At 40.0% G+C, this 21,852-nt stretch overlaps 2 protein-coding genes across 2 annotated transcripts; one reads left to right on the top strand and one right to left on the bottom strand.

Annotated features, from left to right (window-relative positions):
- Positions 1-3,018: 3,018 nt before the first annotated feature.
- bub1bb (BUB1 mitotic checkpoint serine/threonine kinase Bb) lies at positions 3,019-14,150 on the bottom strand. The gene is made up of 9 exons (XM_062041980.1): positions 14,022-14,150; positions 10,156-10,310; positions 10,037-10,096; positions 9,814-9,958; positions 9,527-9,723; positions 7,808-7,968; positions 7,498-7,697; positions 7,315-7,418; positions 3,019-3,748 (listed from the first exon to the last, which is right to left on the bottom strand). Exons 2-9 carry the CDS (start codon positions 10,296-10,298, stop codon positions 3,463-3,465), a joined length of 1,296 nt encoding a protein of 431 aa, XP_061897964.1. The 5' UTR covers positions 10,299-10,310; positions 14,022-14,150; the 3' UTR covers positions 3,019-3,462.
- On the top strand, positions 14,145-19,914 carry zfyve19 (zinc finger, FYVE domain containing 19). Its single transcript, XM_062041981.1, has 11 exons — positions 14,145-14,347; positions 14,443-14,564; positions 14,649-14,702; positions 14,774-14,934; positions 15,013-15,155; positions 15,236-15,344; positions 17,877-18,095; positions 18,217-18,293; positions 18,409-18,510; positions 18,605-18,756; positions 19,654-19,914. Exons 1-11 carry the CDS (start codon positions 14,294-14,296, stop codon positions 19,730-19,732), a joined length of 1,272 nt encoding a protein of 423 aa, XP_061897965.1. The 5' UTR covers positions 14,145-14,293; the 3' UTR covers positions 19,733-19,914.
- Positions 19,915-21,852: the final 1,938 nt, after the last annotated feature.

Consider the following 21,852-nt stretch of genomic DNA (forward strand, 5'->3'; position numbering starts at 1 on the left):
TTATCGGTCCTGCTAGACACCGGCACATATTTAATAATACCACCTTAACATTTGACAACCAAACAATTACACAAAGCGACTCAGTAAAGAATCTGGGTATTATCTTCGACCCAACTCTCGTTTGAGTCACACATTAAGAGTGTTATTAAAACAGCCTTCTTTCATCTCCGTAATATCACAAAAATGTGTCCCATTTTGTACACCACCGATGCTGAGATAATTATTCATGCATTCATTACATCTCCGTTACTGCAACATACTATTTTCGGGTCTCCCTATGTCTATCATTAAAAGATTACAGTTGGTACAAAAAGCGGCTGCTAGACTTTTGACAAGAACAAGAAAGTTTGATCATATTACGCCTATACTGGCTCACCTGCACTGGCTTCCTGTGCACTTAAGATGTGACTTTGAGGTTTTACTACTTACGTATAAAATACTGAACTGTCTAGCTCCATCCTATCTTGCTGATTATATTGTACCAAATGTCCCGGACAGAAATCTGCGTTCAAAGAACTCCGGCTCATTAGTGATTTCCAAAGCCTAAAAAAAGTCTGCAGGCATTAGAGCGTTTTCTATTCGGGCTTCAGTACTCTGTTACCGGTAGGGCATTCCAGAGATTCTACCTCAGTAGAAGCATTTAAGTCCCATCTTAAACTCCTTTGCATACTCTAGCCTTTAAATAGACCCTTTTTGGACCAGTTGATCTGCTTTCTCTCTTTTCTGCTCTTCCCCCCTCTCCTGCGTGGAGAGGTTATTACGTGACCATGGATCAGCTTCCACGGATGAAGCGCTAGCTGTTCAAAATCGGGACCCAGGATGGACCACTCCTCTTTGCATCAGTTGGTGACGTCTTTGCGCTGCTGACTTGTCTCCATTCAAGATGATCCCCTGCTGGCCTCCCAATGGACTGGACTTTCACATAAGGTCGGGACCCGGGGTGACCACTCCTTATGTATCAGTCGGTGACGTCTCTGCGCCGCGACGTGTCTACATGCAAGAGGTTCCCCTGCTGGCCCCGCTATGGACTGGTCTCTCACATTATTGTGACCATTAGGTTGAGTTTTTTCTTGCCCTGATGTGGGATCTGAGCCGAGGATGTCGTTGTGGGTTGTGCAGCCCTTTGAGACACTTGTGATTAAGGGCTATACAAATAAACTTTGATTTACAAACTTTATGGCGCACGTAAAGCTAATCTATTAAGCTTGTGCGCCAAGGACTGTGATGAGCAGAATAGAGAGCTTAATCCCTTTAAAGTGTCTGCCGTCATAGAAATGCAGAATATTTGCTGATTAGAACACCAACGATACCAGGAGGAGAAGCAGTTAAAATAATTCTGCGCTCGCAACGTAAAATATCAAAGCTGAAACCGTGTTGCGTTTAAATTTTGCACGTTTGGAAAGTGCATGGAAACTGGCACAATGGTTACGCCGCAGTCAGAAGGAGGCGATGAGTGCAATAAGAAAGATGATGGAAACACAGAATCATCCACGCATGTGTCGACAATTGACATATTTCTTTCAGAAATAAAATTAATATGGTCTGTCCAGCAGTTCTATCTTTGAGCTGATGAATAACTCAAGAGCCGATTTGAAGGCAGCAGACACCGAAAATAATCAATCTTCCCTATAAAAAAAAAATTCTGGCAAAATGCATTTTCCATTCATTTTCATTTACCAACGCACAAGATAGTGATAGCGTCTCCCAGAATACACCTTCAGCGTGCTAAAAAGTTGGTTCCATCGTAAATTGCACTGGAGCAGTGCTCGTAATAGACTGCCACAGATTGTATATTTGCATGCTGCATGTTTCACAACATAGCAAAGTGCCACAGGCTGAAGCATAACATGAGTGTGGAGACTGAAGAGAAATAAGTGTCTCTGTGGTGACAGACGGTAACTATTACAAAATCTTCATTTAAATAGGGCGGGCTGCACTTATCAATTGCGCAAGCAGTCTTAGTAGATCACCAAATAATATGGCGACTAATAGTACACACGTTTTAGCTTGCACACACTATTCAGCACTTATTTGAGACCTTAGATCAGACCCTAACACCATTGAGGATGGCTGTCAAAGCACAGCTGATTTCTTGTACACTGGAATTATTTTGACAACACATATAAAGAACAGAAAGCACACAAGAATAATTCACTAATGGACTAAAGGGTAGAAGTGGTATTGAAGCAAATCAATACATTAGGGACACCTTTTTTGCAGTTTATTTCCCATTTGCAGTAGACCATGGTGTGTAAAACAGAGACTTAATAGGTTTCTAATTCCTACAAGAAAAGCTAATGTAACATGATAGTAATATGATGTAGTAATAGTAACATGATACCTACTCAGTGGCCTAGTGGTTAGAGTGTCCGCCCTGAGATCGGTAGGTTGTGAGTTCAAACCCCGGCCGAGTCATACCAAAGACTATAAAAATGGGACCCATTACCTCCCTGCTTGGCACTCAGCATCAAGGGTTGGAATTGGGGGTTAAATCACCAAAAATGATTCCCGGGCGCGGCACCGCTGCTGCTCACTGCTCCTCTCACCTCCCAGGGGGTGAACAAGGGGATGGGTCAAATGCAGAGGACAAATTTCACCACACCTAGTGTGTGTGAGACAATCATTGGTACTTTAACTTAACGAATACAAGTTATGTATAAGTGACGTTATGCTTTAAAGCAGTGCTTCTCTATTTTCTACACTACAACACAAAAATGAATAAAACAATTTGTGATTTTTTTTTTTAAATCAAATGACAAGGTCAGGATTAATGGCTTCAAAGAGTTTTGTAGTGCACAGTTTTTAAAAGTAGGGTTTGAAGTATGATACTGATAAAGCATGACCCCCATCGCCGTGTCCAGGGGCACCCGCCCCACTATTTGAGAAGCACTGCATAAAAAGGACCCAAGTGGATATTCAATGTGAATGGGATACACCATAAGGTACACCAGCATATGTTTAAAAAAATGCTGCCTTTGCAATTAAAATTATTTTCTTTTTTTTAATGACACTGTCAGAGAGGATTAACTATAATGTTTATTATCGTCATTGTCAAACAACATCATACCAAGAGAGGTTTCTAATATCTTGGTAAATTTATTAAACTACTTGAGACAGGCACAATTTTAGAAACACGCTTCTACAAGCCACAAAGTCAGTAGTAAGAATCTGATTTATTGGCCAAGTATGTTTGACACAACAACTACGAGAGAGAGCACAGTACCGTGGCGCCATTAATAATAAACATATTGTTAAAAATGAACTAAGCTTGATTGTGATTTCTGATACAGCGCTTGTATTGGTTTGTATCAAGTACGAGTGAGTCGCTTGTGAAATATTTCAGAAATATTAGTCATTACTTTCTTTTCGGTATTTTGTAACTTCAGTGGATGAGCAGCAATTAATATGTTGACTTTTGATACATCGGAATTTGAAGGTGTACTTAATGAAACTTTTGCCTTGTCAGTTTGTCTCCGGGTCACTTGGCGGGTTGTCAGGGCAGCTGCCCGCCTCTGAATTCTTCTTTGTCTGGGAGTAGAGCTCAGCACGCAACTCCTCTAAGGAAAATTCGGTGGTGCCGCTAAAAAGAAGCTCTTTGCAGTACATGCTCTTTTCCAACTCTTTGCCCGATTCGGCTTCTTTCTGTCTCTGTTTGTGCTCCAGCAGTTTTTTCAGAGGAGTATCTTCTCTGCAGGGCTTGCGTGCTGATAAAACGTTGTTCACCGTCGGGTAGATCTTGCACGGCGTCCTGAGCAAGGGGTCACGCGCACACCATAGAGTAATAAAAGAGAAAGCTTAGTCACAATGGTCACGAAGAAAAACTTATTTTTTTACTTGCTTTTAAATAATGATTCACATTTCAAAATAACAGATGCTCAAACAAAGTCATTATCTGTTGTGCATTTTATATACTCAAGCATACAATTGAAAATGTCATGCAAATTTACAGACCATATTTTATTCACTCTTTTTAAAAATTACAAATAGGTTGCAAACTATATACTGTACCACATATATGCACATAGGACAGTCACATTGGCAGTGTAGTTTTAAATACTCAGTCCAAACCATCCATGCCTTGTCAAAGTAGAAATGTGAACAAGCTCCATTTACCAACTTGGAAATAAGGTATGTCAGGTTGCAATCTGAAACCTTAACACCAGATGTCACTAGATGCTATTTCGTTCATTAAAAGTGGCTGTTTGCAACATTTACAGATGCTTAGAGGGCTCCAACTTTCCAATATATTTTACACAGTATATCCAGCCCTCTTATGGTTAATTACGTACATATGTAACACATGTACGCGCATTAGCTTTGAGTGTTGTTAGTTAATAATAGAAATTTAGTTAGCTAGCGTTAGCTGTCATTGAATGTATATTCTATCATAACAATAACATGACTGCAAATTGTTCGTCTCTTCTCGTGGACTAGTTTTGTATGTGTGCACGGGCCCTTTGTGCGTACGTGTTGACGAGACTGGGTAAGTGACCGCTGTACACAAAAGTTTTATTTTCTAAACTAATTGCGAAAAATATAGACAATTGTCAAATAAATGTGTTCTGTTAAACCACTAATGGTATAAGGCAGGGGTGGGCAATTAATTTTTACCGGGGGCCGCATGAGCAACCCGAGCACTGCTGGAGGGCCACACCGACAATATTTCAATTAAATTTTGCTTAAATTATTTTTGATATACCGTAAGCTAAAAAATAATCATATTTTCATTTAACCTAACTTATCTTTATACAAAAGCAGATGGCTTTTGATGGTTTTATTTTTAACACTTTCTTACACAACACTTCCTGATGTATAATACAATGCAAAAATTTCCTTTTCTGTCACTATATCCTGCCGCCTCTTTGTTGTGAACGTAGCACGCCTGTAAGGTGATTGGCGAAGAAGGAGGAAGCGTTGCTGTTGCGGAAATGAGGAGTGAGGATAGATGTGCGTGTGGAAAGAACGAGATAAGTTGAGCTGTGTTAGTATAGGTTGCTCAATAAAAGTTTAAACAGAGCGTCAGACTTGGTGTGCACTTCTTCTGGACGCTACAATTGATGTCAGAAGTGGGATGAAATGCCTCCCAGTTCGCCTTGCCATCAATTCCCCCATGGCAAGCACGCACCTATAGTCTCTCTCTCTCTCTCTCTCTCTCCTCTCTCTCTCTCTCTCTCTCTCTCTCTCTCTCTCTCTCTCTCTCTCTCTCTCTCTCTCTCTCTCTCTCTCTCTCTCTCTCTCTCTCTCTCTCTCTCTCTCTCTCTCTCTCTCTCTCTCTCTCTCTCTCTCTCTCTCTCTCTCTCTCTCTCTCTCTCTCTCTCTCTCTCTCTCTCTCCTCACGTGGCACGTACCTCTCGATGACGTAGCAGGCTGAGCACACAAGCAGCGTAGTATGCGCAAAGTTTTACTTCTGCCACCAGTTGTAGCGTCCAGAAGAAGTGCACACCAAGTCTGACGCTCTTTTTAAACTTTTATTGAGCAAGCTATACTAACACACAGATGTTTTTTTTAAATGTATTTTGTCATTTGTGATTGCCGCTGCGCTCACGAGCATACGTCCACACGGAAGTCATACAAATAACGCTTTTCAAAACAAAAGCAGCACCGTTGTATTGCACACTCGAAATAGATACTTTTAAAATTTATTTCGTAATTTATGATTGGCCTCACGCGGGCCGGACAGGGACGTACAAAGGGCCGGATGCGGCCCGCGGGCCGCAGAATGCCCAGGTCTGGTATAAGGTGTTCTTGTTATATTTTTTGCTTTAAAAATGTTGCAAACAGCAACTTCAATTTCACATGAGCTCAACTAATCAGGCTATTGCTTGGATAAAGATGACATCCAGCTCACATTCGACTCATTGAATATGCTTTTTTCGTGTTGTTCTTGCCAGTTCCAGATCCTGAAATGGCTGTCAAAGTGTCCCAACTTGTCGGATTATATTCTCAACCATCTACTTTTCAGGTGAGAGGCATGATTTATGATCGAGAATAGACTTCTACCAGCAGGGAAGCAAGAAGCAGCAGACCACTCAATGATGTAAACATTGGCACACAAGCCTGTTATAACGGCGCCGCTATAAATAGTTTGTCTGTGTTAGCGCTTATAATAACATTATCACTAATACTTCAGTTCAGTTTAGTTTCAGTTTATTCCGAACATGCATACGATACAATGTAATTCATCACATACATGGTTAATATTCAAGTCACAAAATGTAAATTTAATATTATTGGCGCTTTTTGAATGGTTATTTATCTAATTTTATGAGCAGAATAATGGAACTCCAATTGGCTCTGCTGTAAGCTAACTTTTATTTACGTTTATTTAATATTTAGAAAGCATTAAAAAACAAATCTACCCGCCGTCATGTCTTTCATAATGATTCTGAACGATAGGCAAAATTCGAACAAAGGTGCAGTTCCTTCAGCACATAAACAATGTTGACATCTCTAGTTATATTTTGATAAAGACGGTAAAAAACATGTTACTCGTAAACGGGATGTGCAACAACAAACATTGCTGTTGATGCAAAGTTAAACCATGAAATATAACCTTACTCCAGCAAAAACTATGCATTATTTATCTGGGAGAGTTTTGATACCAATTTCTTTAACTCAGCCACACACAAAGAAGTTGTAGACCTCCATTATTTTCCAAGTTTCATCTGTTTTGTCATGTAGAATGACATCTGAAGCACAAGTGCTCAGTGGCCTTGTGGTTAGTGTCCGCCCTGAGATCGGTAGGTCAAGAGTTCAATCCCCTGCCGAGTCATACCAAAGACTATAAAAATTGGACCCATTACCTTCCTGCTTGGCCCTCAGCACCAAGGGTTGGAATTGGGGGTTAAATCACCAAAAATGATTCCCAGGCACAGCCACCGCTGCTGCCCACTGCTCCCCTCACCTCCCAGGGGGTGAACAAAGGGGTGGGTCAAATGCAGAGGACAAATTTCACCACACCTAGTGTGTGTGAGAAAATCATTGGTACTTTAACTTTTTTTTTAACTTAACTTAAGATAGTTTCACATGTCTGGGAAGGCACCCAACAGATAATCTTTGATATCACTTGACAAATTCTTGTTTTTGTTTTTTTAAATAAAATATAGTGATCTATTCCATTGCATAGTTTGATGTCATGCTCGTCTCTGCTTTTTGCAGGAAGATTGAGGCCCCTTGCGTACTTAGATAATTTTCGTGCTGCTTGCTTCACAACAGCCATCATGGCTTGGTTGACCACTATTTTTATTTTCACTTCTGGGAAGAAGTCATGTGTCGGTAAACAAGCAATAGTTTTTTTATTGTTTAACTACTCACATTTTTGGAAGCTCATCTGACTCCTCAACATATGGTTGGAAAGTGGGTTTCAAAGTAGGAGGCGGAGCCATCATTGTGTTTCCAAATCTGGACTTCTGGCGCATCTAAGAATGGTAAAATTAAGAGAAAATGTAAGCAGACATTACAGGGCATTGACTTTGATAAAATATATATTTGCCATACCTTCACATCACACCATTTTTCCACAACCTTCTCATTTTCTTTTGCCTTAGCAGGAGGGGGAGCCAACCAAGGCTCAAATTTAGTTTCCGAAGGAGCGGCATCTGCCTTGTTCTCATCATAGACCACCAGCTTACTATTGCTGCTGTGGCTGCTGCTTTCGCCAACGGTTGGGACACGTAAACTCAGTCCCTTTGAGACACCTACACACATTCAGACATTGAAAAACATTTTAAATCACCTTTTACGGCTTGCAATTTTCATTCCAATACAGTCTAAATGGGGCCATTGATTTTAGCATTATGTTGCTTACTTTTTATTGCGGGTCCAGTTCTGTTTTTAGGCACGACGGCCTTCTTTCCTCTGGTTTTGAGTTCAGCAAGAGAGACTCTCCCAGGTTGTTCGAGCTCGGAATCACTGTCAGTCTCACTGAATTTCTTTATCACCTGTCGGGACACACGAGACTGCAGCATCCTAAAAAAATGGAACATTGAAATTAGATGCAGGGAAAGGGTTACAGTGGCTACAAACAGTGAACATAACCTTGTTACCAGCTGTGGAAAATTATGTAAATTATTACTTGTGACCATTCGATTCAGAATCGAATGTACTCTATGTGATAAAAAGACAGTCTAGTAGCCCAAATAATACAATAGTAGATGCTTCAGGATTTCCTCTCAATCGCCATCATACCTTTGGCAGTGGGGTCATATGTTGCAACGGTGCATACATCATCTTTAAAAAGGCAAAAAATATACATACATTTAAAATAAATCTGTGTTATTATTAATTTGTGTTAATTTCTTACATTATATAATGACATTATGTAAGACATTGTATGTAAGATATATTATGCAAGAAATAAGAAATGTTACTGTACAATGTAATTAGTCGATTTTTTTTTCTAGAGATTTCTGCAATCCGTTTAGTCACTCTTTCTTTATTAAAAACGACCAGCAACAAATATAGCATCTATTTCTGGTGTTAATGTAGACTACTTGTGTTTAGAGACCTACTTCTGTCACGCCGAACAAACTGTGAGCCGCACAGAGCCTAACATCACACTTGCTTCAAACTGCCTTCTTCTCCTTAAAAGCCGCCACTCCTCTTAGATTTCAAAGATCGCTTTCCGCAGGTATATCTCGGATATATTAAAGTATGTCACACAACAGACATGCTGCCTCTGCTCCAGACAATCATGTGCGTATTGCTTACGTCATCATATCATCTGGTTTCAGCGGAGCTGTTTTCACCGGTGATCAAAGTTCTTTTTCAGCGGCCAAATTTTCGGTGCATCACTAGTCAATTGCTTGAATTTTAGTAATGTCACGTCCTGTTCATTGAATATGTGTGGTGGTCAAGCAGCGTCGGTTCTCAATGGGTATTCTGGGACATTTAGCCTTTCTCAAAGAAAAATGCCCATATGCTTGCTTTGTTTTCGGCTGTACAACAAATCTTATTTTGATAAAGTATAGATATCTATTCTATTGCATAGTTAGAGTTTTTGTTCGTATCTGCTTTTGGCAGGAAGATCCAGGCCACTTTCCTACTCATATAGTTTGCAGCTTGCTGCACAACAGCCATCTTGGCTTGGTTGACCATGGCTTTTTTCCTCTTCCGGGAAGAAGTCACATGTCATAAAACAAGCAATAGTGCGAAAAAATAAATTATATATATGCATTCATACTGTAACGGCTTGCTGGTGTTAATGTGCACTGTATGTTAGTATGTTCGTTGTTCCCATGCGGGGAATGAGGAAGTGTTATTGTGTGTCTGGGATGCGGAGGCGGACGTGTGTGCAAAGAAGAGATTGAGTGTTGGAATTGGGCCGGTTGCCAGTATAAGATTGGCAATAAAAGCTAAAAAGAGCGTTGGACTTTGTGTGTCTTTTTCTGGGCGCTAAAATACATTATATACCTTTTAATTTGTTTTCACGTAAAAAACAACAACTAATTTCTAAGGTCTGGTGGCTAATATGTTGCTGTGGTGGGCTGCCACAATCAATTACATTAAGGGGAAACCCAGTGCCTACTTGTGAAACTGCTGAAGTTTGTCGATAGGCTGGGCAAACATCTTGAGTCCTTCCTGGTAGATCATGTCAGCTTTGAGGAAGTCGCCACGGTTTTCATACTCCTCTGACCAGGCAATGTAGAATGCGGCCCTGGTAGTCCCTATACCTTGAGCTTGCATGTACCTGTAAAAGTCCAAGCGTTCCAAAAAGCACCGGGCCTGATAAACACATACATTGAGGTTTTAATCAGTTTTGATCAGTTTGTCAGGTTGTGACAGCTTAATAAATTACTGAATCAGAAGCCGCACGTATTTGATCCAGAGGTCAACGTAGCGAGGATCATTGTGATACTTCTCTTCATCTGTGAATCGGGTGACAGCTTGTTCCAACAGTTTGCTCAGGTTGCTGTCCTTTCCTCCCTGTGGAAACATTTGCTCGGACCATTTGATGTACCTGTTTAACACAGAACCGCATGAGGTGAACAAAAATGGCTTATTAGCGCTGACGAGAACACTGTAATTTAATACTTACCGATCCCAAACATCAAGTGGATCATCTCCATCGTACAGCCACAATTCCTTTTCAAAAGCCCTAAAAACAAAACATATTTCAGTGTCCTAAAAAAATCTTGATTTCTAAAGTAAACATACTGTTTCTGTTGGAGGATGGAAGTGCTTGGGCCATCTTTAGTTTGACTGAGCGCCTCCAGCAAAGCTGACATGTTCCTTCCTCGTCTCAGGGGCTTAATGTTCTCTTTGCAGAGCTCCCATTCCGCATCCTCTCCGTCTGCCATTGTGGAAAGCAGCTGCACCCAAACACACAAAGATGAGCTTAGAAAAACAATGCCATTTTAAAAAAATCAATTTTATCCACCTATTTTCTATTTTGTTTGTCCCCAGTAGGGTTAAGGGTGAGCTGAGCCTGTAGCCTATCATTGCTGACTGTATGGTACACCCTGGACTGGTCACTAGTCAATCACAGGACATTTACACTCACACCTAAGAATAATTTCCAAATAGCATAAACTGCATGTATTTGAACAGTGGGAGGAAGAGTAAAAAACAACAAGCATTGAACCCATTGAAGATTTGAACCCAGATCGTTTGAGTGTCAATCTCACCACAATTAATAGCAGGGGAAGCAGCTGTCCCCCATTCTTTTCAGGAGGTGTAAAATAAAAGTAACAAAAATAAAGAAACAATTTAGAAATGTATAGGATCCAGATAAATGTGTTACTTTCTCACATTTTAGTTTACTAGTGCCCATTGTCATAATCTAAACCAGTGGTCCCCAACCACAGTGACGCATTTGCTACCGGGCCGGAGAGAAAGATTAAATAATTTATAAAGGACTGCATTTTCTCCAACTTAACTTTGGCCTGTCCCACTAGACCAGGGGTGTCAAACACCACAGTCATGGCTGCCATTAGAGGGCCGCTTGTAACAGTAAATAATTAATGAATTTGCCTACAAATTTAAATATTTTACATTTATTTCAGGTAAAGAGTAAAACAAATCTGTGGATTTGACCACTGTTTTTTACAGAAAAAAACTGGCAGCTTAGTTGCCAGACTTTTACAGTAAAATATATGGTGTTATTTTATTATTATTATTTTTACAACATATTACTGTAAAAAGAAATACAGTACCGCTGTTTAATTTTATTTTGGAAACTCAGCTGCCAGTTTTTTACCATAATAAAATGTGGTACCATAAAATCATCAACCGTGGATTTTACAGTAAAAAAACTAAAAAAAAACTGACAGCTCAGTCGACATAATTTTACACTATTGTTTTGTATTGTATTGTATTGGATTGTAGTCAGCTGGAGGCGTGTCTTAATGAAATTAAACAGTGGATGTCCGCTAACTTTTTGCAACTCAACGCTAAGAAAACGGAAATGCTGATTATCGGTCCTGCTCAACACCGACATCTATTTAATAATACCACCTTAACATTTGACAACCAAACAATTACACAAGCCGACTCGGTAAAGAATATAGGTATTATTTTCGACCCAACTCTCTCGTTTGAGTCACACATTAAGAGTGTTACTAAAACGGCCTTCTTTCATCGCCGTAATATCGCAAAAATTTGTTCCATTTTGTCCACTTGCGACACTGAGATCATTATTCATGCGTTCGTTACGTCTCGTCTCGATTACTGTAACGTATTATTTTCGGGTCTCCCTATGTCTAGCATTAAAAGATTACAGTTGGTACAAAATGTGGCTGCTAGACTTTTGACGAGAACAAGAAAGTTTGATCATATTATGCCTATACTGGCTCACCTGCACTGGCTTCCTGTGCACTTAAGATGTGACTTTAAGGTTTTACTACTTACGTATAAAATACTACACGGTCTAGCTCCATCCTATCTTGCTGACTGTATTGTACCATATGTCCCGGCAAGAAATCTGCGTTCAAAGAACTCCGGCTTATTAGTGATTCCAAGAGCCAAAAAAAAGTCTGCGGGCTACAGAGCGTTTTCTGTTCGGGCTCCAGTACTGTGGAATGCCCTCCCGGTAAAAGTTAGAGATGCTACCTCAGTAGAAGCATTTAAGTCCCATCTTAAAACTCATTTGTATACTCTAGCCTTTAAATAGACCCCCTTTTTAGACCAGTTGATCTGCCGTTTTCTTTTCTCCTCTGCCCCCTCGCTGGGTTATTCCGGTTCCGGTGACCATGGATGAGGTGCTGGTTGTCCAGAGCTGAGACCCGGGGTGGACCGCTCGCCTGTGCATCGGTTGGGGACGTCTCTGCGCTACTGACCTGTCTCCGCTCGGGATGGTCTCCTGCTGGCCCCACTATGGACTGGACTCTCACTGTTATGTTGGATCCACTAGGGACTGTACTTAGAGGGGGGGTTATCCACATATGCGATCCTCCCCAAGGTTTCTCATTGTCATTCACATCGACGTCCCTTGTGTGGGCTCTGTGCCGAGGATGTCGTTGTGGCTTGTGCAGCCCTTTGAGACTTTTGTGATTTAGGACTATATAAATAAACATTGATTGATTGATATAAAAAAAAAACATTGGTCGTTTTTTTTCAAACTTACAGTAATATGCTGTAAATAAGAAACTCCCTAAATTTTACATTAAAATCTATTGGTCATTGTTATAGTGTACAATTTGATGGATAACTTGCTTCGAAATCATAAGTTAAGCAGATATTTAAGTATTTATTTGGATTTTGACCAACAAAGTTAGATAATATAATATTTGTTGCAATATTGGAAACTATTTTTTTCCTTGTCAAACTAGAAAAAAACAACAAATACCTTTAGTAAGAAAATAAGAAAGTAAAGAAAGAACATATAAGGTATTGTATTGACACATTATTTCCAGGCTTTTACGGGCCATATAAAATGACGTGGAGGGCCAGATCTGGCCCACGGGCCTTGAGTTTGACACCTGTGCACTAGACACATCTATAAGCTTGTTTATATATGTAGAATAAAACTCCTCATAGGAAGTTGCCATTTGTTATATTTGTTATAACTTTGTGACATGATACAATGCACATTAATGAACATATCTAATTGCAAAGAAACACTAATTTAGCGTTATAGTGAGTTGTATTTTTCATGCACTCATTCTTGCTTTATCTGGCACAAAGTGGAAAGCCGGTCCCTGAAAATAATGCCTACATTAAACCGGTCCGTGGTGCAAAATAGGTTGGGGACCACTGCTATAAACTACAGTAATGTCAATGAAAATAACAAAACATTAGCTTAAAAGGATTCAATCAATTCCAGCTATTATGACAACTATCGTCAACGGAACGAGTTTGGCAAATTACATCTTTTTCATTCATCCATCCATCCATTGTCTACCGCTTGTCCCTTTTGGGGTTTCGGGGGGTGCTGGAGCCTATCTCAGCTGCATTCGGGCGGAAGACAGGGTACACCCTGGACAAGTCGCCACCTCATCACAGGGCCAACACAGATAGACAGACAACATTCACACACGAGGGCCCATTTAGTGTTGCCAATCAACCTATCCCCAGGTGCATGTCTTTGGAGGTGGGAGGAAGCTGGAGTGAGGGAACCCACGCAGTCACGGGGAAAACATGCAAACTCCACACAGAAAGATCCTAAACCCGGGATTGAACTCAGGATTACTCAGGACCTTCGTATTGTGAGGCACATGCACTAACCCATGTTCCACCGTGCTGCCCATAACGTCGAAAATCATAGGGGTACAACAAATGTATAGCGTAGCGTTGCGTAATTTAAACAACAGACACTCAATTGCATATAAATGAAAAACAACACGTGCATGCAGCGAATTGGCCTAGTAAACCAATATCATTGCATATTAATAAGTATATATAAGTATTATTTGGAAGCAAATTGAGCAACAACGTTTTCAGTTCACAAACGCATAACTTTGGGGAGCTAACGTGCTAGCTAGCTAGCTAAAACGATCTTAAAGTCGAATATTTTTACAGTTAACCCCCACCCTCACCCCATGTACAGCAGTGAAATAGCGTATCGGAATTAACAGTTTTATTACCGCCTGCGTGAAGTGAAAAGCTTCTTCGTCGGAGATAATCGTGTGGTAGTGGGCTGGGTGACTGTTTTGAATGAGGACCGTCGACGAATTCGGACCAAAATGATTGGAGGAACTAAAAACCGGAAATGACGTCGCAGAAACAGTTTCCGGAATACTTCCTGTTTTGTTGGCGATGATTTCCAGTAATGAGCTGAATGTCAAAATATTGTTCTAATAGTAGGCTGACCTCGCCTATTAACTGCTGATCGTTTCGTGACTTGGCGCGCGTCGGCATGGATAACCGTTGTTATTGTTGTACATCCAAGTTCGGTGTCTTTAAAAAGGAGGTAGGACGTTGAATCGAACGCGACATCAAATTGGTTAGCACCAAAACGGAAGTCTTACTTGTAACATGTGTGATTTGGTTGTATTTTGCGCCTAGCTGGGTTGTAAAAGCTGCGGTCGCTCCTTCTGCGCCAACTGTTTGACGTTCAATGCGTTGGTGCCCCGGCATGGCAACACCCAGCAGAAGGTTTGCAAGGAATGTCATGGTAATCTGACAAGGTACGTACATTAATTTAACCTGCATGAGAAGATCGGTTGGTGTTTGTAAACAATACAGGGAGATGCTCCTCCTCATGTTTTTAGTGGGAATCTATTAAATAATGCAGGGAGATGGTCACCTCCTGAAAACTACAAAAAGTAAGTGGACAGTTACGAATACCATGATGTCTTCATAATAAAAAACAAAATATGTGTATTTTGTTCCACAGGCGTGTTGCTGCGTATGAAGCCAAACAGCAAGGACAGAACACACAGCCACTTGGAGCCAGTAAATATGCGCTTGCAGGTCTTCCGCCACCTAAAGGCCTGAGTATGGAAGATCAGGCAATTGCTGAAAGGCTTCAAAAGCTGAAAGAGGACACGGCACCAAGTATTATCATTTCTTATTTAGCAGTTATCCGTGTTTGTTCAGTACAAAGAATACTGATTGTTGTTGTGTACCTCACAGAGTCTGTCCCGTCTGACAAAGAGCTTGAGGCTCGCCTTGCAGCACTTAAGGCTCCCAGCAAGCCAGTGCCTTCTTCACAGGAGATGGAGGACCGGCTAGCAGCGTTAAAGGGCCAACCTCCTCCTTCACAAGCTCCTCCACCTGTGAACCGAACACTTGTTTTGTAGCATTTACTGTCTCCTTTTTGTTTCAACCACTCACATGTATGTTCTCCTATTTGCAGGTCCACCGGCCTCCAGATAACAGGACTCAGACTGAACAAGCGAATGACCTTCTCACTCAGATGACAGAGGAAGTTGTCATTGATAACCAGTTTTCAAATGCTGGATGTGGTAAGACAAAACACCCATTACATATTTTCTTCACCCAAGCCAATCATATAGGTGTTGCCGTTCTAAGTAACTTGATACCTGTTTTTTATGAACACTGTGCCCCCAATTCATTCAAAATATAGAAACAATTTTATTCTCCTCCAGATATAAATATATCAGTAGAGTATAGTACCGTAATTTCCGGACTATAAGCCGCACCTGACTATAAGCCGCACCAGCTAAATTTAGGGGAAAATACCGATTGCTCCATATATAAGCCGCACCCGACTATAAGCCGCAGGGTTTTGATGTGTAATTACTGTAGTATATAGGGGTTCCTGCTACCACGGAGGGGATTGTCGGGACAGAGATGACTGTTTGGGAACGCAAAGCGTCCCATTTATTAACAATAAATCTTTCAATCATTCAATCAAACTTTCACATCTTTGACATGGCGAACAGCATTCGTGCAGAGTACAAATAATACAACGGTGCAAAGTAATACAAAGTGCTCGCCTGTACGTTATCAAAATAACCAGCCTACCGGTATATAAAAAGTCAGTCTTTAATCATTGTGTCATCGTCTTCCTCCTGCGTACTAAAACCACCGGAATCCTCTTTGTCGGTGTCGGAGAAGAACAGGCCGTAAATAAGCCGCACCCTTGTATAAGCCGCAGGGACCAGAACGAGGGGAAAAAGTAGCGGCTTATAGTCCGGAAATTACGGTAGTACCTCAACTTCATGCTGAAATGGTTCTGTGACGGAGCTCCTAACTCAAAACAGGGGTGGCGTGGCTCGGTTGGTAGCGCGGTCGTGCCATCAACTTGAGGGTTCCACGTTCGATTCTCGCTTCCGCCATCCTAGTCACTGCGGTTGTGTCCATGGGCAAGACACTCTACCAACCTGCTTCTTGTGTCATCCACACTGGTTTAAATGTAGATAATGGGTTTCACTATGTAAAGCGCTTTGAGTCGCTTGAGAAAAAGCGCTCTATAAATATAAATCACTTCACTTCAAAACACTTGTGTCTCAAATTAGCCTCTCCCATTAAAATTGAAATACATTTTTAATTGGTGCCTGCCTCCCCCAAACACTAGGATTATAACATGTAACATGCCTTAAAATAAACTTATCGATAAGAACTATTGGATAAAAACAATACAATGGAATGTAGTACAAACAGGTACAGCAGTTTTGTGAAGTAATTTAATAATAATAATATGCAGCATTTACCATGGAGATTGGACTTCTACGGTATCTCATTCCAGCTGCTTCTCTGGCAAACATTACATTTAAGTTAAATGCAGACTCTAAATTGTCCATAGATGTGTATGTATGTGAGTGTGAATGTGCCCTATAGTTGACTGGTATCGTGCCTCATTCCTAGTTAGCTAGGATAGGTTCCAGCTTACCTGAGACCCTTAACTGGCTAAGCAGTCAAATTAATTAAAGTAAAGATAAAGATCACCCAATAAACACCTTACCCTTCATCAAGGTTGGCTCCTGGTACAAACACTTTATGTGGTTGTCTGTGCTAAACTTTTATTCAGCGGTGAGTCAACATGTCTTTTCTAATAGGTTTAGTTCAGTTTAGCAGCATCACAGCTGTGTCCATTCAAAAGCCTGTGGAGATAATTGTTCATTTAGCATCAGTTTGAACGCCGTCATTGTGACAGATTTACAGACGTAATTCTCAAACGACTGTACTGTTTAATATATTGTAGTCAAACCTTTCCGCTAAATATATAGTGTAACATTTTATTTTTTTATTTTTTTTAATAGTTTTTGACATTTATTTTATTTTGTTAACTTTTTCAATTAATGCTGAAACGGCATAGCAGTTTTGAACTGGCTTCATAGTGGTAGAAGATATCGAACACTTTTGGACCTATCAACTTATATTTTTTTTACATTTTCATATGAACTTTGGACATTATCTGTAAAATGAACAGGTGACTATTGAATATAATGGATTGAAATTAATTGAGAGTTGTCAGTGTTGTCTTGTTTATTGTTCATATGTGATTATTTATAGTAAATACAAATCTTTAGATAACTTGTTAAATTTGACCTATTGATTACAGTTGTATAGCTATTGCACAAAAGCATGTTTACAACCTTTTAAAATATGTTTTTCAACATTATAAAGCCCTCTAGACATGAAATAACACCCACATAGTCACCTTTACAGCCGGTCTGCGGTCCCCTCCAAGGTTTCTCATTGTCATCCCATTGGGTTGAGTTTTTTCTTGCCCTGATGTGGGATCTGAGCTGAGGATGTCGTTGTGGCTTGTGCCGCCCTTTGAGACACTCGTGATTTAGGGCTATATAAGTAAACATTGATTGATACAGCCAGAAACTTTGAATTACAATGTGGCAAGGATTATTAAGTATTACAATACTTACTAGCCTGCAGTCAGATATAGCTCCTAGTGTGTTACACAAGTAATATTAAAGAAATGGGGCCACAAACTAATTCTTAAATGCCTGGTACTCTGCAGTTGAGTGAAAAACCCCCCCTGGCTACTATTTGAGTTAGTATTATGTTGCCAGATGAAAATGATCGGATGAACGACCTCAACAAAGGAGAAGAGACGACACAGGAGGACAATCTGGAGCAAAACCAAGATTCGGGGAGGCAGCTTGAGACTGAGGCAGCTCATGTTCTTAAAGAGGCTAAAGAAGCTCTGAAGAAGGATCATCATTCTGATGAGCAGATTCTCCACATGGCCAAGAGAATTGCACAGCTGAAAGGACATGACCCAGACAAAGGTTCGAAGCTTGTCTTGTTTATGTGATCTGTAGTCAGATTAAACCATTTACTATATAACATTCACATCTTAATGACAGAACACAAGATTTATATTCCTTTTCTTCTTCTTGTCACTTTTAGTTAAGATGGAGGACATCAAAAAGCCCGACAGTGATGAGGAAACAGAGGACGAAGCCATAATGAGGGTTTTAAAGCAGGTATTATGTTTGTGTGGATGAAGGTGACCCTCTGATGTTAGACACACATTGATCTTGCGACTACTTTACACCAGTTAACATATTTATATGACGAAATGTATGGCTTTTGTTACAGCTCTCAGAAGAAGCGGCACTCGATGAGGCCAGTGGCTACAACATACCTCCAGAACACAGTGGTCCACGCAATAGAGAGAGGAAAAAATCATCCAAGAAACCTGTATGAAACCATAAGCAAAATATATATTTAAATATTTCCAAACTTCAAATGAGAAAAGGCAAAATGTGATTGTTTTTTTCCCGCATGTTTACAGAAGAGTATGAGTTCACCAGTAGCTGTAAAATCGGCACATCAGCCATCTGACAGTGACGACGATGAACTTCCGTGGTGTTGCATCTGTAATCACGACGCCACTCTGCGCTGTCACACCTGCGATGAAGACTTGTACTGCAACCGCTGCTTCAGGTTAGAGCTGGGAATCTAAGGGGAGCTCGCAATATGGTGCTATTTGGGATACAGTAATAGTATCTGCTATAAGGGTAAAAAAATACGATCAGAAAAATAAAACGTCAATACGTATTTTGCAGTCTAATTTAACCAGAGTGTAAACAGCAATAGTGCAACAAAAGTGATACTGTTTTAGTGCAACATAATAGTAAACAGGATTATTACTAGAGCGCCCCATGCAGGTGGGAGCCATATAACAGTTTTGCATGTTTTGTTAAAAAATAAATGCAGTCTATATTAATATGGGTGAAGCTAACAGTTAATTAATAACTACATTTGTAGTGATGAGTTCAAAATATTTTGACAATGTTTATTTCATGTCTTTGTTGCTTTTTACAGAAGTGTAAGAGAAATTATCTCTTGAACACACCAACAAATGAGAGCTAATGAAGGTTTAAGTGTTAAGAAAAACGTATTACAGAATACTCGTGTAAGGAAAATGTAAGAGTTGTGGAAAAAAACGACTTCTATTTTCTTTACACCCTGTGGAATTTTAACTACGTCAGGAAAGCACACTAGGAAGTCCAGATATTATTGGGGATACCTTACACAAAAGGAAGAATTAAAACAAACAAACATAAAACAATACAACAAGAGTGAATTGATAGTTGTTTCATGAGGTTAAATAACGCGACTATTCACTGTATTTATATATTGTCACACTCCTACTTCAGATATCACTGCATGTATTTCTTTCAATTTAGCGCACCGCCTTGATGCCAAATCAAGATGAATTTGAAATCCAGGCGATGACCCAAATAAATTAGAGGCAAGCGGCTGCCATACTGCCAAGCAGCATGCATATGAAATATTTAGTGTTATGAATTATCAATCCACAATCTCTTATCTCCACAGGGAAGGACATGATAAATATGACAGGAAGGAGCACCGCACCTCCAGTTACACTGCACCAAAGAAGAAAAGGAAGTCCTGATAGTTAGTGACACTGATGGCCAACTGTGGTGAACTTGTGCTTTAACCATTAATTAATGTTGATTAAAAAGTCTTGCAATAACTCTAAAACAAATCCAACCTGTAGAACTCTAGTCATGCAAAATGTCAAATACGTATACTGTAAGTGAATGAATCTTAATAAAGTGTTGACATGAAAAAACAATTTTAGTGGAACCTTTAATGTCACTAAAGTGACACAATTCCTGGGTACCCGCAGGGTTTTAAAAAGTAAAAATTCAAATATTTTGAATTTAAGGCCTTCAAATGTCTTTAATTCAAAATCTCATAGAAAGTCTTCAATACGACTATGAAGGGTCTTAAAAATATAACATGTTTATTCAAAACAATTACATTAACTTTTGACTCAATTTTAAATGTTTCGATATTTGAGGGTGCTATTCATGAATACAAAACACAACTAAAGTACTTGCGCAGCCCGGTCAGAAATAATCGAAAACAACTGGCGAGTGTGCGGTGCTGTGTGCATGCCACGGCTTGTTAGCTAGCAACAGAGATTACAAAAGCCCTCAGCAAAGCCAAGTTATTTGTGTAAGATGGGTAAGTGCAAGTTGAAAGATTTGTGGTTACAAAACAAACAAGTTCATTCATGATTGAATTTGGGGGATGGAAAGTATAAAGTGTTTTCACCAATGTCACAACTCGGGTCAGAACCCAGATGTGGGGCCATCGTGGAGGTCAGTGTTTGTAAACATTGTGCTGGAAGTGAATGGAACGATAATGAAAAAGTTGAAAATCCGAGACAAGGCTGTATCAAAAGATGCCAAAACACCTGTACAGATGTACTGGGATCCATTTGTAATTGTATGTCAGTATGGATGTGAAATGGGTGAGTCTGAAAGGGGACCTATGATAATTGTATCCATCAATTCATTTTCTACCGCTTGTCCCTCTCGGGGTCGCGGGGGGAGCTGGAGCCTATCCAGCAACACTCGGGCGGAAGGCGGGGTACATCCTGGACAAGTCGCCACCTCATCGCAAGGCCAAAACAGATAGAATATAATTCAAAACAATTTTTTGTGGTCAAGATCATAATTATTGGATAAACTTTGGTGTAAATTTTGCTGCGCAGTCCACTTTTATACCTCGTTTTTTGAGTGTGTCTGCAAGATGTTTGATTCTGGAGGTGTTCCGAGACTGCGAATTAAACCACGCTCCACATCCTCCAAAAGTATCAGAATTTATCTTTTGAAAAAGTACACTGTTGTATATCTTGAAGTCATCATCCTGACACGTTCAAAAATTCAATTCATAAACATTATATAGATTCACTCTCCCATCGATTCAGAGTGTATTAAAAAAGCTATCTTTAGCAGTATTTATGTTACTGCATGTTACATGTCAGTGTTATGCACATGCCACGATTAGATGAAAATATCAACCTTTATCTTTTCTTTGTGTTTACGCATAGCCTGAAGCAGAGAGCGCAGCTCTGGCAGAGAGCTTGACTTAATGTTTAAATAAGAAAGTCCACCTCGTGGTGATGTCATGACCAACGTTCCCTCTAAGGTGCGCGCCTGTGCAATTGCGCACTGCTTAAGCGTCCTCTGCGCACGGCAAATCAAATAAAAAAATAAGCGCATAACAATTTTCGACACACGGACACGATAGAGAGAAACAGTTTTCGTCATCATTGTTCAAATATTGTAACGTCTGTCGAGACGCTTTGAGGACATGAATTCCATCCATCACTTTACTGAGCAAAACTCTTTATTGTCAGCCATACACACATCACCAAAACATTAGTAAAAAAAAAAAGATATCTAGCAAAACTGGTCATTTTCTGCAGTACAAACCAGACCAAAACCAACTTTGTTATATCAACAGCAGCCGCTCGCTCTTTCTCACTTGCGCCAACACATGCACATATGGCACTTAGCCAGTGATGCGTTTACAGCCACACAAAAAGTCGGACAACTCCAACACCACACATAAAGTGTCATTCCAGGTCATTACACTGTGATTTATTAATCAAATGTGTGCTTATTCTAGTGTCATTTATTAGGAATCTTAATTTATAAATATTAATCATGAAATGCTGTTAGTATATTAAATAAATACTAATGAAATATATTTTTTACA

The sequence above is a fragment of the Entelurus aequoreus genome, linkage group LG03 (assembly GCF_033978785.1).
Source record: "Entelurus aequoreus isolate RoL-2023_Sb linkage group LG03, RoL_Eaeq_v1.1, whole genome shotgun sequence".
In the NCBI taxonomy this organism is placed as follows: domain Eukaryota; kingdom Metazoa; phylum Chordata; class Actinopteri; order Syngnathiformes; family Syngnathidae; genus Entelurus; species Entelurus aequoreus.

Excerpts from the sequence above, each read along its gene's own strand:
- bub1bb (XM_062041980.1), bottom strand. The coding sequence starts at position 10,298 with ATGGCAGACGGAGAGGATGCGGAATGGGAGCTCTGCAAAGAGAACATT. Across the intron at positions 9,724-9,813 it reads TTGACCTCTGGATCAAATAC|GCCCGGTGCTTTTTGGAACG; the intron begins GTGCGGCTTCTG and ends TGTGTTTATCAG. Across the intron at positions 7,969-9,526 it reads AAACTTCAGCAGTTTCACAA|GATGCTGCAGTCTCGTGTGT; the intron begins GTAGGCACTGGG and ends CCATTTTTTTAG.
- zfyve19 (XM_062041981.1), top strand. The coding sequence starts at position 14,294 with ATGGATAACCGTTGTTATTGTTGTACATCCAAGTTCGGTGTCTTTAAA. Across the intron at positions 15,345-17,876 it reads GTTTTCAAATGCTGGATGTG|ATGAAAATGATCGGATGAAC; the intron begins GTAAGACAAAAC and ends TTATGTTGCCAG. Across the intron at positions 18,096-18,216 it reads AGGACATGACCCAGACAAAG|TTAAGATGGAGGACATCAAA; the intron begins GTTCGAAGCTTG and ends TGTCACTTTTAG.